Here is a 17,144-nt window from a genome sequence, read left to right as displayed (position 1 = left end):
ATGATTACTTTATACTCGACTTCATTCGATTGACGGCTGCAGATACTTTGAAAAAAAAAGATTTAACACACAATGCATCTGATCAACAAATGTATGCATCAGATTACCCAGAAGTATATAGAGTACTTCAAATGAACCCCACCACCACCAGCTATAATCACAATCAGATACTCGTTTGATCCTGGGGGGAGTTTCTCCCTTGCAGCTGCTCTTATAAAGAAATATATGAGGAAATATAAATAAAGGACATTCGAATCTTGCTTAGCTGTATAGCAACACACCAATAATATATAATCCAAAAATATAATAATATAACACAATTAAGGGCCACTCTTGATTATGAGTCCTTTCATTTTTGCCATTGTTCGATAATACAGCAGGGCTTCTACGTAAGTAAACTTCTGGATGTAGGACACAACGGAGCATTTTTACATGCGATATCACAAGTGCCACTGTTCAAAGAACTCCAATACCCACAATGCCTTGCAGTGCAACATTGACCTGTCAGCTGGGTGTGTTCTTTAGCTTGGCGTGTTTGACCCACTGTATCAAATGTGAAGCACTAGCAGCAGAGGGAATTGTTAGTTTCAATTGAGCATTGACCTGTTTTCTTCTGTATTTCCCAACATTCATGCTGTCAGGACGAAAGCTCTGCTGCATTCTCTCTCAGTCCACCATTGAAACAAGGAAAAGGGAGCACACTGAAATTTGTTGCTACAGATAGAAAGCACTTTCTCCTGACGCAGGAATGAAGAGAGCTGCGCTGTTTCTGATCGCTGTCTACGCATCAGCGCCTGTCATCCTCTACCTATTCCCCTGGATCCTGGGCCATATCATCTTCTCTCACCTGTGTAAGTAATGCGTGTTTCCAGTCACCACATGATCAATAGAACAAAAAGCTAGAGCAACATAATGCTAATAAGGTAACCAAAGGGGTCATACGCAGTGTTGCGGTTACATTGTTCAAGATAATTAATGTATGATGTTCCTATTCTAATGTCTGTGCAGAAACACTCAGTGTGTTCATCTGAAATAGCTTAAAGTTATGTGTTTTGGTTGCAGGGAAAATGATGTCACTGTATGTTATCACACACTATTGCACACTGTACAGCAGGTGGCACCGTGCATGGTAGCATCTGCCCGCAGTGTATGAATGTATGTGTGTGTGTGTGTGTGTGTGTGTGTGTGTGTGTGTGTGTGTGTGTGTGTGTGTGTGTGTGTGTGTGTGAAAGCGTGCATGATGACATGTAGCGTAAAGCGCTTTGAGTGGTTGGACTACAAAGGCACAACACAAAGTCTATTTACCGTTTACTATTCTCATTGTGAAAATTGTACTAATTCATATGTGTAAAGGTTCAATAAATAGACAAGACCCATAAACCTACAAATATTCACAGTTTGATTTGATATGAAGTCACAAATATATTAATATTTTAAATATAGCTAAACAAGTGGTGGCCAGAGATTGGTCCTTACTTTTCCAAAATATTAAATTTCTGAAAATATTTATTTACGATAGTTAACACGATACAATATAAATACAATGCAAAACGATATGATTCTTTGCGAAACTATCTGATTATAAATATATTATGATACAGTGCAATAATATATAATTCAATACGATTACATTTGATACAAAGCAAGACGAGATGATTGGATATGATGCAATCTGATACAATGCAATGTGATACAATGCAATATGAAATGATTGGATACAATACAATACATTATTCTTTACGATACAATGCCATACGATATGATTCAATACGATGCAATGTGATACGATTTAATGTGATACAATGCAATACAATATAAAATGAATCATTAAATGATAATACAATGAAATATTATGTGATACACTTTGCTGGGATATGCTAAAATACTACCTAAATACCAAAAATCCTACTGACCTTGTGTGCTCTTGCCTGCTGCAGTGAGGTTTCCATTGTTTGTGGACCTTAGCAGACCTGAAGCCGTGCTGAACCACACATGCAACTTCTACCTGGACACAGAGGAGGGCGTCTCAGTGGGTGTCTGGTAGGTCATTTGCTGCTTTCTGTTTTGTCCTTTGAATTGCATCAGTGCTTGAAAATACCACGAGCGCGTGCATATTCGGTACAAGTGGCTCCTGAGTGAATAGAACCCCAATCTGCTCATTAATCTGCACAAGATCACAAAACGACTGTATGCTTCAAAACACAAGCGTTTTTTGTTTTTACTTTCTCCTCCCTCGCTCTCTGTCTTTGTTGTCTCATAGGCATACACTCCCCGCCAGCCAATGGGACGAGGCCATGGGGAGAAGCCCTGAGTGGTACCGGGAAACTCTGGGAGACGGCCGCCCTGTTATTATCTATCTCCATGGCAACTTAGGGACCAGGTGGGATGAGAGCGGCAGGATAGGGACCCTTGAATTGATCCTAATGGGTTTAGTGGGTGACACGTGACTGCTCAGGCCCCTGGGTTTATCCACAGGCACAATGAACACAATGCAGAGTGGGTCAAAGTAAATGAGTCTGAAAGCCACTTGTTTGTTTGTATTCATTGCTCTCATGTCATTTGTGCAGGGCCATACATCACAGAGTGGAACTGGTGAAGGTACAGTTTCTCTTTCAAAGCTTTTTTCAGTTTTGATCAGTTCTGACTTTTAGCTTTGGATCAAATTCAGTATTTTTGTGTGTTGCAGATTTTAAGTGCTGCAGGGTATCATGTCTTATCTTTAGACTACAGGGGTAAGATGCTGATGCTTCATGTGATCGTGTTTCTGCTAAATAAAACCACATGTGTTCTTTTAGGGTCCTGGATTTGTCCTAGTTTTATGAGGATTACTCGAAAACATTGACACTTTTGTCATTAGAAGAGAAGAGAAAAATGCAATCTTTACTATTATTATTACACACACTGGTAGTAGATTGTTTATTTAGGTCTAAAATAGAGTACGTATCATGTTATTGGTGTATTGTCCTGTCAGTCAATACATAGTATATCATTTTAAGGTTTGTATGTCTCCTAATAAAGGTTTTGGAGACTCCACCGGGGAGCCAAGTGAAGCTGGGTTGACTAGTGACGCCCTCTTCCTCTTCCACTGGGTAAAGAAACACAGCAGAGGAGGTCCTGTCTGTCTGTGGGGACACTCACTCGGCACTGGGTCAGTAGCCTTTGAGTAACGTCCACTGTCCATGACGCCAACAGAGACATCTGGAAAGATGTGAAAAACATACTCTTTTTTTTTTTTTTCTTTTTTTTCTTGTAGGGTGGCAACCAATACTGCAGTGAAAGTCCAAGAACAAGGTGGGCTAAAGACTTTAAAGTTCACAGTGATTTAAATCATTTAATACCTTATCCATCCATATTTTTGGTTTATTTTATCATCGGTTTCTAATCATTTTTGTTACTTTCTTAAACACATCAGGGTCTGTTCTTGATGCTTTAATCCTTCAAGCTCCGTTCACAACTATGGGAGAAGTTGTCGTCAACTATCCGCTCACTAAGGTGAGTTGTTACATTTTTGTCTGTCTGCAGCCGCTCAGGGCGTTTACCACTCCATGAAAACACACTTTCTCTAGTTTCAGAAGAATGAGATTCTTAATTAGACAGTTGAGATTGTTCAGAGGCTGAGTGATAAGTAACACTGGGGATAGAGAAGCGGGATGACGTGCAATAAAAGTCAAAGAGGGCTTAATCTATAAGTAATAAGGCCTCAAATAAAAAATCTATTTAGATACCAATATATACATGTTTACCATGTTGAAATCACTTGATGACGCAGCTCATTTAACACTTCTCATCACTGATTTGCAATTAAAGGTTTTCCGTTTATCTACATCCATACGGAGATACATCCAGAAAGTTGACTGATGTTAAACCACACAACAATTTCTGTTATGCAAGTATTTGTATGTTATTACAGTACACAGGAAATTGCTAAATATTTCAACACTTTGTACCCCGTGTTCCTCCAGGTATACATGTTCCTTCCAGGATTTGAGAGCTTGCTTAGGAACATTGTGGCAATGAACAACATTGTGTTTGCTAGCGATAAAAAGTAAGTACACTTAAATGAAAGCCTAAACTTGTTTTATTCATTTTGTAGGGTTTCCAGCCTTCGCCACCTTTAAATAAATACAGAGATACCTGCAATAGAACATGATAAAATGGTGCATTATATATTTTATTCAGATAATCAAATCCATCTCTGACTATGAATATATATATTTGACCCCAACATCTCCAGTGTAAAGACCCTGACCAGCCCTCTACTTATCCTGCATTCAAAGGATGACGATGTTGTACCTCATCACATGGGTCTGAAGGTAAAGTAGGCCATTATGAACGCTTCCTTTGACTGTTTACTTCATTTCCTAGTGGGTGTTGCTGCTTCCTTGTTGAATTAATTTTATTGTTTTTGTCCCCAGCTGTACGAGCTATCCCTCCAGGCTCAGAAAGAATACAACACAGATGTTCAGGTTGAAATGATTTCCTACAGTGAAAATCTTGGATTCTCCCACAATAAGATCTACTTAGATCCCAATCTGTCAAATGTTGTCAGGTAGGTTGTTTACTGTGTTTTTATTTTTTACTTCTTGTAAACCTTGTCCATTAACCAAAATTCCTTTAGGCATCAACAGGAAATAAATGTAATATTCTGTTTTGGTTGCAGGAAATTTCTACAAAACCTGAGTCAATAGATCGTCTCTTCCTCCTCCAGAGAAGTAATTGATAGATTCCAACTTTATTTATTTTTGTCACAAAATGCATGCGTCTGCTCTAAAACAAAAAGCACTGTTTTACATTTGACATTACGCTTTAATTAAAACACTGGAACAAAAATACTGCAGATCACAAATTAAGTAGGTTTGTAGCTTTCATTAGCCAAGTTGTACTGATATGGACTCATATGTATTTTTGTGTTAATCTGCCTGCTTTGTCTCTCAGAACTTGCAGCATGAAGTGGCAGGAATGTAATAAAAAAAAAAAGAAAAAAAATCTGTTTAGTCAGCTGCTCTGTTACCGACATCCTACTGAATTCCTGAGATGTCAAATATGAAGGAATGATTTGACCTCGCACTCCACACTGACTCTGGATTTTCTGTATGTGTTGGTGCTGAAGGACTGTAACAGACATTTTGTGCAAGTACTTTGACAATAAAAAAAAAAAGTGATCAGAAAATTTAAACCAGTGCAGATGTGATTTCTGAAATACCCACATTTCTTGGAAAAAAAAAAAAAAAAAAAAAAAAAAGTTCATTGACTTGTAGGTAAAAAGCCAGCAGGGGAAAGGAACAGTAAATGATTTGTAAACTTTAAGGCAGCTCTTGGTTGTGAGACAGCCTCACATTTTCTTCAGAGCTCTGGCCGTTTCTTCAATGGCCTCTCTCGGCTCATTCGGAGGTGGGATCTTCAGGTCGGTCGGCTCGACGCCCCACACCTCGGTGGCGTACTCTGTGATGGTTCTGTCGCTGGAGAACTTCCCTGTGGCAGCGATGTTCCTGATCACCATCTTCGTCCACTCCTTTGGATTCTTTTAGAGAAGAATAAAAAAATATATATATATTATAGGTTTTATATCTTCTGTTGCATCTCTTCTTCTGTAGGTTTGTAGTCTTTGTGATAATTCTTCACGTAATTGTTTTTTTTCTTCCTGCTTGACCATTTTGTGTTTCTAGTTCATTTTGACAGTTGTGTTGCCTTTTACAAAGTTCTTTGTAATAACTTTTTTATTTTTATTTAAATGCTACAAAAAAAAAAGAAAAAAATAAAAGAATAAAAAGGTAAAATATAATAAATATTCCTCCTGACAAGTTCGATTTAGTCCGTCTCTGGTGGGACTTGTTACCTGATAGAGCTTGCTGACTTTCTCCTGGCATTTAATGTAGTCCTCAAAGTCTGCAAACACTTTGAAACTGAAGAGAGACAAGGGAGAATAAATACATCAAGTCTGACAACTTGAACTCAACAAAAAACCTTAACAAGTCTACAAAGGTTTGACATCCATCATTAGAAGAAAAAATAATCAATCAGCAGTTCTGTGACCTTTGCTTCTCATATAAAAACATAAAAAGGGTGGAATTAATCAACTTAAAGTGACTGAAACTAGAGTGGAAAGTGAAGAATATATCAGCGTGTGGCTCACCGGTCAAATTTGAAGAGCATGTCAGTGAGGTCTTTGAAAAGATCTGGATTTTTGGGGCTGAAATATCCACTCGTGATCTGATCCATCACATGTTTCAGCTCTGGGATCCTCTTGTAGTATACCATGGCATCATATCTAAAAAAAACAAAAAACTAAAGTTAATATTGTTTTGACAACATAAAGAGAGCCATAAAATGTAAAAAACAGACTCCGTTACCCCCTTTTGTCCATTTCAGCCACGTCCTCCACCCTCATGCCGAAGATGAACAGGTTCTCCTCTCCAGCCTCCTCGGCCATCTCCACGTTGGCTCCGTCCATGGTGCCGATGGTCAGAGCGCCGTTCAGCATGAACTTCATGTTTCCTGTTCCTGAAGCTTCAGTGCCGGCAGTGGAGATCTGCTCCGACAGATCTGTGGCAGGTATCACTGAGGGAGAGCAGATCATTTAAGTTATTCGGTGAATTGTCCTTCTCTTTTAGGATTTTTGAAACGTATCCCTTCAAATGCGCTTTGCGCTTGTTGCAGGTGTAAAATAAAAGGCGACAGTACCTTTCTCTGCTAGAGAGACCCTGTAGTTCTCCAGGAAGATGACCTTCAGCTTGTTTCCCACCACAGGGTCATTATTCACCACATCACCCACTGAGGTGATGAGCCTGATGATCATCTTCGCCATGTGATACCCAGGAGCAGCCTGCAGAGGGCGACAGGAGACAGACTTACTGTAAAACTAAAACATCACGCCACTCTTGGCCTGTTTACTGGACTTCATCTGTGCTGCGACTGAGCGGGTACCTTTCCCCCGATGATCACTGTTCGTGGGACAAAGGGTGCAGTGGGGTTCATTCTGATGCCTTTGGAAACAAAGAAAATGACAAACTTATTAAAAGTGACAAATCCACACATTACAGTACCATTTCTCACATTTGCATCGACTACAAATAAGTCAGGGGATTGATTTTAACATACTATTACTTCTCAAATCACTACGTGGGTTACAAAACACCAGGAAGTGGTATTTTGTACAGGCGTTGATGGTCTACAGAGAATGAATCCTACCGACATTGGGGATCTGCTGACTTTTCAATTATCACCACAAGCAGTTTGACATTTGTGTTTTTTGGAGTAAAATGTCTCAATAAATATCAGAAGGATAGCCACGAAATGTAGTACGATAAATTTATGTCCCCATGAATAGCAAAAACGGCTTTGAGGGAGGCTTAACATTTGATTTAGCTACATCAGCTTAAACTTTTTTTTTTTAATGACCAAATAAACGAATGACATTCCCATCAGCCTTATCTGTACTTTGTATTTAGTCCTGTTAGCAAACGTTAGCATGTTAACATGCTAAACTTAGATGGTAAATGTATCTAAGAATTCCTGCTTTACATCGGCATACAAGCGTTGTCATTGTGAGCATGTTAGCGTGCTAATGTTAGGAAATACAGCCGCACAGAGCTGCTAGCATGGCTGCAGATTCTTGTTTTGTGATGATCGGTCCTTACTTCAATTACTATCCATTGTTGCATTAATTCTTATTCTGTTCTTTTATGGAATTTAAGGACACCGAATTGCCATTTCTATGAAATGTACTTCAAAACATTTGCTGGGAATATTCAAAAGTAAGGACATGGTTTCAGATGCAGGCAAAGTCCGCTAATTGTAAATTGCATGTTGCACTGAATAGGACTGCTGATGAAAGTGATTTTGTGTTCATCACAGTCTGATGATTGCAAGGGAAAATTCCCACACTGGATTTAAAAAAGGCAGATGCATCTCATTCTTAGTGTTAGTTTTAACTTGCTTGGTGCACCCCTGGGGGGTGGGGTGTGTGTGTGTGTGTGTGTGTGTGGGGGGGGGGTGTTCTCCACGTCAGGGCATGTCAGATTGTGTCATGTAATATAGCGCTCACAGTTGTTGCTCGTGAAACTGGTATTGCTTCTGGCACTTAGTAAAGAGTCATTCACATACGGTTGTACATGGTGATGATGTGCAGGCAGTTGAGGACCTGCCGCTTGTACTCGTGGATTCTCTTCACGTGGACGTCGAACATGGACGACGGGTTTATCTTCACCCTGTACTCTTTCTCCAGGTACTGGGCGAATTTCACCTTGTTGTCCTGTGAGAAAATCAGAACTACGTGACTTTACAACAAAAAAAAAAAAGGGGGGGGGGGGGGGGGGGGGGTTTATTCATCGAGGCGGAGCTGCTGAATCACAGGTCTGGCCTGTACCGACACGTACTGACTCTAAAGCTGCGAAACACAATGCTGCTCTGAAAAAACACATCAGATTGTAATCACTTTGCATGCAATGACGTGCAGGAATGATAAACAACTATACCCATGGTTTGTACCGCACACAGAAATGGCCCCTCGTTATTCATGTTGAATTGTTTAGATTCACGGTGTGACAGGACATTTAGGACAAAGCCTCCACTATGCATGTATGGCAACATAATGCAATCATCAGATACATAAAAACAGGAACTCCTATGCTATGAAAGACTTATCAATACAGATAAACTACTTTCATACCAGACAAAGCTTCTGAATCTATTGATACACAGTGGAATAGAGGTATACAATAACTGAAAATAGAAAAAAGTAAAGTACTTAAAAATTGTACTTTGTTACCTGTTTCACTCTAGAGATATCTCGGATGAGGACAACATCGTCAACAAAGTCATTCAGCTTCCGTAGCTGGCTGAGGTCCTTCACATAATCCTCCCCAATGACCTGAGAGAGAAAGTTGACTGTAAAAGCTAAGCCAAGATTCGATCACACGACAGCTGGGGAGTATATTATTGAGGATTCGCTACAGCACCTCCTGGCGCTAGATCATTTATTTACTGCTCAGGCAGCTCAAACAGACCTCAGCTATGAGCTCAGCCAGTCCGGGGTTGCAGAGCAGCAGCCAGCGTCTGGGAGTGATGCCGTTGGTTTTGTTCTGAAACTTCTCCGGTTCGAGTTCACTGAAATGGCGAAATCTGTAGAAGAAGAAAGTGAAATGTTCTTGAGGAAGAACCTAAAAGGAGACATGTTATGCTAATTTCCAGGTTCATACTTGTATTTTGGGTTTCTACTGGAACATGTTTACGCGCTATAATGCTCCAAAAAAACTCTTTATTTTTCCTCACACTGCCTGTCTGGATATCCCTGAATTCACCCTCAGTCTGAAACGTTGCGACATCACAACCGTACAGAAATCCTGACGACTCGTTTAAAAGCACAGTTTCTGAATAAGAGTGTATTTCTCCATGGATTGAGCGTTTTGATACTTTTATAGTATTTATATAGCACATAGACCTGCTTTATAATTTAAAAAAAAAAAAAATACACTATAGGACTATAAACTCGTCCATCATAAACAAAATAATGGAAAGATCTAAATAGTGGATATATGCGTTTCAGGTAGTTAAAGAGGCATACCACCATGTTTGTTTTACCTCCTTATCCATAAAATTTGCTGACCTTTGTAACACACGATGGAATTGTTTATAAGAATAGACAACCGTGATGTAAATGTGATTTGCAGTAAATACACTAAAACATGCAAAAACACTGGTGGGGCTTTACCATAACAACAAAGATGGCCGACTCATCAGGTAATATGTATTTCTCACAGCTCTGGGGAGTTTTTAGCTGTTTGTTTGTTGTTGTTCTGTGTCTTTGCATCTTGGTTTCCTAACAGCAGTCCTACCTTTCAAGCTCCCATCATACAGTTATTGTTCAGAGTGTGTAACAGGGGAGATGACTCAATCCTGTGGTTATCTATGAGGTCACACTCATATGGCGTTTCGCAATTGTTTTAGCGGTCTGCCTATCTGCTTCCTTAAGTCAATGCAGTCCATTATTTTGTACATAGATTTATGTTTTGAAGCGGAGTGTGTGAAAAGAGGCTTACACGTCAGTCTTGATGATGTTGGAGTGTATCTGAGCGACTCCGTTGACAGCGTGAGATCCCACGATACACAGGTGCGCCATGTTCACCCTCTTGCATCCATCTTCTTCAATCAGAGACATTTTCCTCAGCTTCTCCACGTCTTCTGGATAGAGAGCCGCAATCCTCTGCAGAGAGATCAGATTCACATGATGTGTCACAGGCGTGTTCAGTGAATAAAACGCAGTCTTTGTCTTTCTGCCGTGTCTGAGCCGCTGCACGTACATCGAGGTGGACCTGGTTGATGCGGTAGATGATCTGCAGGTGTCTGGGCAGCAGCTTCTCCAGCAGCTCCACAGGCCAGCGCTCCAGAGCCTCGGGGAGGACTGTGTGGTTGGTGTAGGCGAAGGTGCGTACAGTGAGGTCCCAGGCCTGCAGAGGAGGAGGGGGAGTTTATTTTCTCTGATTACACATCACACTTGAGCTTTGGAACTACTCGCAACCTAATCTAAGTCTACCGGTTTCCTGATATGGTCCCTTCCCTCCATGTCTGAGCTACTTTACAGCACAAATGTTGCATTAACAAACTACCTGGGTTTATATTTTTTAACCTACCTGACGTCCTCCATTGTGCATGACCATTACGCAACACAGGAATATCCGTTTCACTTGTTATGCTCAGTTCTTTAACTTCCTCTGTATTACTTGCGAGGACTTCCTTATTTATTCCTGCACTTGACTGACTCTCAGTGAGCAAAATAGTTGGCTTCAAATCTACCAAATCTGACTGTCACCCACCGTGTCCCAGTCGAGTTTCTCAATGTCAATAAAGATCCTCATCAGCTCGGGGATGGCCATGGCAGGATGAGTGTCATTCAACTGGATGGCGACCTGGAAAACACGACATTCTGTACAGTCAGCATCTTATTGACCTGCTACAACTGTAGCTGAATAACGTAAAACACTGAAGGGAAAAGCAGGTGTTTAATATCTGAAATACCTTTGAATTGAAGACACAAAATTATATCTGCAGGGTTTCTCACTTGGCGCTACAAAACATCATGTCTACCGTTATTGTAACACATTCTGTTTTCAGTTGACAAAGCTGTGCAAATGACACACTACTTTTCATGGTAATGCATTATCTTTGTTTCTTTTGAGTCTATTTTACTCTTTTATTTTGAAAACGCAATTTCCTTGTTTGACAAGGCCTTAAATCAGGAAGATGAGCTTGCACCACAAATTTGTACAAGACAAAGAAAGATGTCAAGATCTTGCCGCAATTGCCACCCGTTTGCCTCTGGCCAATAGAGAAGAAGAGAAGAAGTGAAGTAACCCGTTTCCAAATACTTGACCCTCTCCGCTCTTTTGTAGCTTACTTTTTCTGGGAAGCTCTCGAAGGAGGTTCGGACAGGACTGCCCTTCTTGGTGGTTTTGAAGCGGCGGATGATGTCTTGGAGTGTGGCCGCCACAACAAAGTACTCCTGCTTCAGACGAAGTTCTTTTCCTTCAAAGAACTACAACACGTAAAGACCACAGAGAGACCACGCCTTTAGTACAGCAGACATTTTTTGGACCGATTTTCAGTGTGTCAAACACTAGAGAAGATGATCTTGTGATGCAAAAATATTCAGGCATCAATCAGTATAAACCTAAAATGTATTTTGCATATATACACACACGTCAATATATGTGCTTCATGGCAAAATATTCAACTTACATTGTCATTGGGATAAAGAACACGGGAGATGTTCTCCGCCAGATTTCTGTCCAGAACAGCCTGGATGTAATCTCCAACATTGACTACCGACAGATTAAGTGCATTTTAGTTACACTGATGCTATAATATTTATATAAATTATAGGATTATCTAAAGTCAAATTGAAACACCAAAAGCAAAGAAACCACAACATTTGAGATATTTGGCAACACAGACATCTTTATGCAAGGCGCCAGTGTTGCAGCAGTTCCCTTCTTCCTTGTAAAGTGCGTCTGTTGAAAACTAAAAAGGAAACACACAAACCGTTCTGCAAAAGTGGGGTTTACATCAGAAATCAGCACTCACAGTCTCTCAAGTTAAAATCGTTGGGGGCACGGGCGGACCACAGCCTCATGGTGTTTACAGTGTTGTTCATGTAGCCGGGGATGGGCGTGTCGTAGGGCATCGCCAAAACTACCTGCATGAATGAAAAGGGAAAACAGTGAGTCAGCAGGAACACACAGCAGAATAAAAGCCCGTTATCTCACCCAGAGGCAGCTTTAGAGCCTTTTGAACCGAATAAAAGAAATGACAGTAAATGTTAAGACTCGCATGTAAATCCTGCGTTAATAAGAAAAGAAAAAAAGCTTCAAAAAAATGTCTGACATTAAATAATATCAATGAATAGCTGCCATTTGTAACTCCAAGTAAACTAAAGCCTCTTTGTAGTCGTTTTGAGCCTCTTTGTAGATGCTTTGCTGCTTTTTGTGGTTGTTTTGCATCTCTGTGTCGATATTTGTGTCTCTTTTTGGTCATTTTTTTGGAGTCATCTAAACTCATCTTCAGTACCTGAGTGTCGACCCATTTGGAGCCATCTTTTGTCTCCTCTACCCGTCCATAGTAGTGAACTGGCAACATGTACTCCGGACGGGCTTTCTCCCACGGGTTTCCATGCCTCAGCCAATCATCTGCCTCCTCCACCTACAATATGTCAGACAGAGTGAAGATACAAATATTTTATACGATATTACATGATGGAGTAGCAGGTGTCCAGATAGAAAGAAGAGGCATTGAGCAAAACAATAATGTAGTGATGTCTACCTTATCTGACCTCTGACCTCTGTATGCAGCAGATTGAGGTAAGAAAAACTTCCCTTTTGTGACTTAATCAAGTTACAAAGTTATATCAAGGCCAGTCAGGATCACCATTACATTACAGTAAAAAGCACCAACTTTCGATACAGTTACTGTCCACTAGCAGCAGGGATTAGACAGGTTCATCCACCCCAGTGAGTTTAAATCCAGGTCAGTGTTCAGAAGTGCATGCTTACACTGAAGGTCTTGAACAGCAAATAAACAGGAGAATTAAAAAGGGCAAGTCTTTAGTTTGGGGGATCTCTTGTCAGAGGATACGCAATATGCATTTTCATTTAAAACCAACCAGCACCAGCTCTTGCACCACTGTAGTGCGTGTAAGTTACTGTTAATGATTAGCTTGGGATGTATTCTGACCTAATTGATGTCTACTTTGGCCCCGCTCCACTCGGACAACAAACTGCATGAACATGGGTCACCAACATAATCCTGAATTTTAAAGATAAGAAAGGATCTATGAACTAGGGAGATAACTAGTCATTTTAGTTCAAAACAAAGCTTATAAGACTGTATTAGAGTTGATCAATAGCGTTTTGATGAACTGACATTTGTAGAATGTACATAATTGCACATTATTCAGCTACAGTTACCTGACAGCCGTCTCTTATCTTCTGGTTAAAGATTCCATATTCATATCGAATGCCATAACCGTACGCTGCAAGACCCAAGGTGGCCATCGAATCCAAGAAACAAGCTGTGTGCATAAAAAAAATAAAAAATAAAAAAACACTTCACAATTAAACATAAAATAAAACACAAAAATACTAACTCTACAGGGCTGAATTGAGACACAGAATGACAGTTTGTGGCGTAATGCTCATTTTGTTGCAACATTTCTGTGGCTGCAAGTTGCTTCAAACATTCAACAGGCACACAGAGGTATTTGATGGCCAACTACCAAAATAGCCTGAAAATGATAGAGTATTGTTGTAAGAGAGATAACGTGTTTGCCTTTTTGTTTTTGACTCATTTACTGTCAGTTTAAAAGCTATATTAAAAAGCCTTCTTTTCTGCTTCTTTCCCTAGAAAGGAGGAGTGATTTAAAATAAAACACAATCTCTCTCCCTCAAACACAAACATCTGCAGTCTTGTTTTACCTGCCAGTCTGCCCAGGCCTCCGTTCCCCAGACCGGCATCCTCCTCCATCTCCTCCAGCTCCTCCATGTCCAGGCCGAGCTACAGCAGAGGGGAACACACAAGCCTACTGTTGACTTTTTTTTTTTTATGAAAAAGCAAAAGGTTATCAAGACTAGCAAAGTCATTAGGAGTGTTGAATATGTGCATTTGTGGTTGCCGATGGCCTCTATTTCCTGTTAACTTGAGTCTGACCTGATAGATGGCTTCATCGCAGGCGTTCTGTAGCCCCAGGTTGATCATCGTGTTTTGGAGCGTCCTGCCCATGTAGAACTCCAGAGACAGATAATACACCCTCTGGACATGTGGAGAAGAAAAGAAGAAAAAAAAACATGTTTCTCAGCACAGGCTCAATCTTTTTAGAGATTGTACGGATCAAAAATGAAACTACAAATTAATATTTGTGATATACTTTCTTTGGTTGTGACTTGAAGGGGCAGAAAATGCAGTTTAGAGCCGAGCAGTAACTCAATTAAACTGGAACAAGCAAACATTTTCCTAGCGGCGTAAACATGATGCAATGACTTAAAAACAATGAACCTCTTGTAATTCTGGAAAGTTTTTTTAAGAACAGAAAAAAAAACATTGCACAAGACTACTTCCCATAAATAAATAAAATACTCTTAAAAATATGCTCTTAAGAAATATTACATGGTTTTCTTCCAAGACAAAATGATTCGAAATGCAGTGTAAGTGAGCAGAATAGATTATATTTGTACTTTAAGAAGGTATATATATATATATATATATATATATATATATATATATATATATATATATATATATATATATATATATATATATATATATATACACTGTAGGTTTACAGTTTGAGATGTAGTTTAGCTGCATTTTTTTTTTTTTTTTTTACCTTTGGGTCTGCTTCATAGTAAAACTGCTGCGTTCTGATCCATCTCCCCACCAGGTGATCTCTCACTGTGTGAGCCAGGGCAAAGTAGTAATCCCTGGGTGTTGCAATGTTTCTGTCTTTCACCAGGGTGAAGTGCAGGTGACGGTTGAATCCTTTCTTCAGCTCTGCAACATTCTCCACCCCCACAATCCCCCTAATGCTGATCTGCTTGCGCTTCTCCTGGTCGGTGAGTGGTGTCGCCATGCTCGGGCCAGCGGGTCTGTCCTGTGTCTTACTGTCAAGTTGTCCTGGCTGGAAGTGAATTTGAAAGGTAAGATGGTGGCTCATTTTCATGCAGCAGTCTCCTCCTTTTGTTGCTTTCCATTGGTGCGTGCAGGGGGGAGGGTGTTTCCACCGGCCGGCCCCCGCTGAGCAGGAAGAGGTGTACAAAGAGACTACAGATAAGAAGGACTGACAGCTTTATGCAGGTTAAGTTGGGACAAGTCTTTAATCCGTACAGTCATATTGAATTGCATATTCTTATTATTTTTTGCCCACATTTTCATAAATAGATAGACATACAGATAGATAGATAGACAGATACAAGGATATATATATATACCATAATTAGATAAAATGGGGATCACCTGTGTGTAGAAGGGGTTTCAACTGAAAAAGCCACATTAAATCTACTTTGATTCGCTGTTGTGACACAGTAAAATACAGACAGACAGACAAAATAGGACCTTGTTGACACCTATTTATTGAATATTCACACATACAAAAAAACACAGAGGCTCATTTTACACTTCAGTTCATCATAATAATAGCAGTAATATGGCAATGATAGACATATAATCATAATAATCCTGCTGTGTTAAAATAAAAGTTATAACAATGTTCATTTCATATTCATAAAATTCTCCATAGACATATTTCAGCATCATTGTAAATAATAATAGCGAGTGATGACATTCCACCTCGGATCAAACAGGTTAAAAATAATCACTTTGGAGTTAAAATGAGGTTATAATGCAGGTAACACACACACACATACACACACACACCCATTTATGTATGTACATTTGGATATATAACACCCAGTGTCGCCCAGCGACTGTGTGTAATTTATAATGAATTCATAAAAGTTTGACGAGGCTGTATGATGGACTTTAAATTATCCCCATGTCGAAGTTTAATATCTATAAAGTGGATTTGGCTGGTTTAGAAATAATAAATGTTACAATCGCACACTTTTTATAATCATCCCTCTCATATGTCCAGTACAGAAACACACATTTATGTTATTTGTCAAAAGATATGACCACTTATTTAACAAAGAAAATGTTCAATGAGAAGATAATTTGTGTTGAAAAGTAACAGACGTGTGTGTGTCATCTCCTACTGGAGATGTGTAGAATCCCTTTGATGAACTATTTTGCTGAATCAAAGCCATTCTGTTTATTTGTCCTGGAATCTGAGGTTGTGTAATGCTGTGATAATGGCTGCACTTGTCTCTGAATGAATCAAAGTCTAGTGACCTTCTTCTCAATGGGCTGCTTTTGTAATTTTATTATTATGATTACGGCCGGACAAAAGCCTCAACTTGAAAAACCACCAATTAAATGTTGCATAAATCAAAGCTTGTATCCAGCCTTGCAGCAAAGGCCGTGCAAGTTGCTGAACGCTGAAGTAGTTTGGTTTATCACTGTCAGAACACATGCACATATCATACTGAAAATTATATAGTTTACTGTGTGCAGCCATTTTAGCAGCCATACCTCACTATTAGATTATATACAATCAATATTAATCCAGGGGAAATAAAATCACAGAGGATTTATAAAGTTAAGAAAGACACCTGACTGTAATCTCCCCTTCGATACTGTGGTTATTATATTCATAACAAACATGGTTATTGTTGAGTTTGCCCTTTTGCCGTTAGAAAAAATACGTAGCAGCAGGTGAAGTCAGGCATCACAGATGTTACAGTTGACTCTGCTGAAGCAATGAATCTAGTTTGTAGCAAAGTTTCATATCTCTTGTTGGTACTGAAGAGAGGAAAAGGCACACCCATGAAGCTCACACACAGGATAGCACCTTGTGTGTTTGCTAGACATGTACGGTACTTCCCAGGGAGACGATGCACTGGGAAAAGTTTCTGGGCAACTTGAAGGGCAACAGTTCCCTCAAACTGACCTCTCAACAGTCTGACTTCAGTTACTTTTTTAGCCCTACTCGTGACAACTCTCTGGGGACCGCCATGTGAATCGGTCGGTCCACCTCTCTGGTC

The 17,144-nt window shown here is 39.8% G+C and overlaps 2 protein-coding genes across 2 annotated transcripts; one reads left to right on the top strand and one right to left on the bottom strand.

Moving 5' to 3' along the window:
* Window positions 1-553: 553 nt before the first annotated feature.
* On the top strand, window positions 554-5,176 carry LOC142968190 (lysophosphatidylserine lipase ABHD12-like). Its single transcript, XM_076107984.1, has 12 exons — window positions 554-851; window positions 1,938-2,040; window positions 2,261-2,380; window positions 2,568-2,598; window positions 2,687-2,732; window positions 3,019-3,148; window positions 3,254-3,291; window positions 3,413-3,492; window positions 3,963-4,045; window positions 4,235-4,313; window positions 4,416-4,549; window positions 4,661-5,176. The coding sequence occupies exons 1-12, from the start codon at window positions 749-751 to the stop codon at window positions 4,686-4,688; spliced, it is 975 nt and encodes a 324-aa protein (XP_075964099.1). The 5' UTR covers window positions 554-748; the 3' UTR covers window positions 4,689-5,176.
* Window positions 4,721-15,182, bottom strand: pygl (phosphorylase, glycogen, liver). Its single transcript, XM_076107983.1, has 20 exons — window positions 14,873-15,182; window positions 14,197-14,298; window positions 13,965-14,043; window positions 13,458-13,561; window positions 12,562-12,693; window positions 12,079-12,190; window positions 11,734-11,816; window positions 11,393-11,530; window positions 10,812-10,904; window positions 10,299-10,445; window positions 10,038-10,201; window positions 9,006-9,120; window positions 8,768-8,869; window positions 8,104-8,251; window positions 6,925-6,983; window positions 6,682-6,823; window positions 6,351-6,558; window positions 6,134-6,268; window positions 5,837-5,903; window positions 4,721-5,521 (listed from the first exon to the last, which is right to left on the bottom strand). The coding sequence occupies exons 1-20, from the start codon at window positions 15,113-15,115 to the stop codon at window positions 5,333-5,335; spliced, it is 2,562 nt and encodes an 853-aa protein (XP_075964098.1). The 5' UTR covers window positions 15,116-15,182; the 3' UTR covers window positions 4,721-5,332.
* Between the last annotated feature and the right edge of the window lie 1,962 nt (window positions 15,183-17,144).

Source organism: Anarhichas minor, unplaced genomic scaffold, assembly GCF_050575085.1.
Source record: "Anarhichas minor isolate MPS153535 unplaced genomic scaffold, ASM5057508v1 ptg000040l, whole genome shotgun sequence".
Classification (NCBI taxonomy): Eukaryota; Metazoa; Chordata; class Actinopteri; order Perciformes; family Anarhichadidae; genus Anarhichas; species Anarhichas minor.
This window is presented reverse-complemented; position numbering and strand designations above follow the sequence as displayed.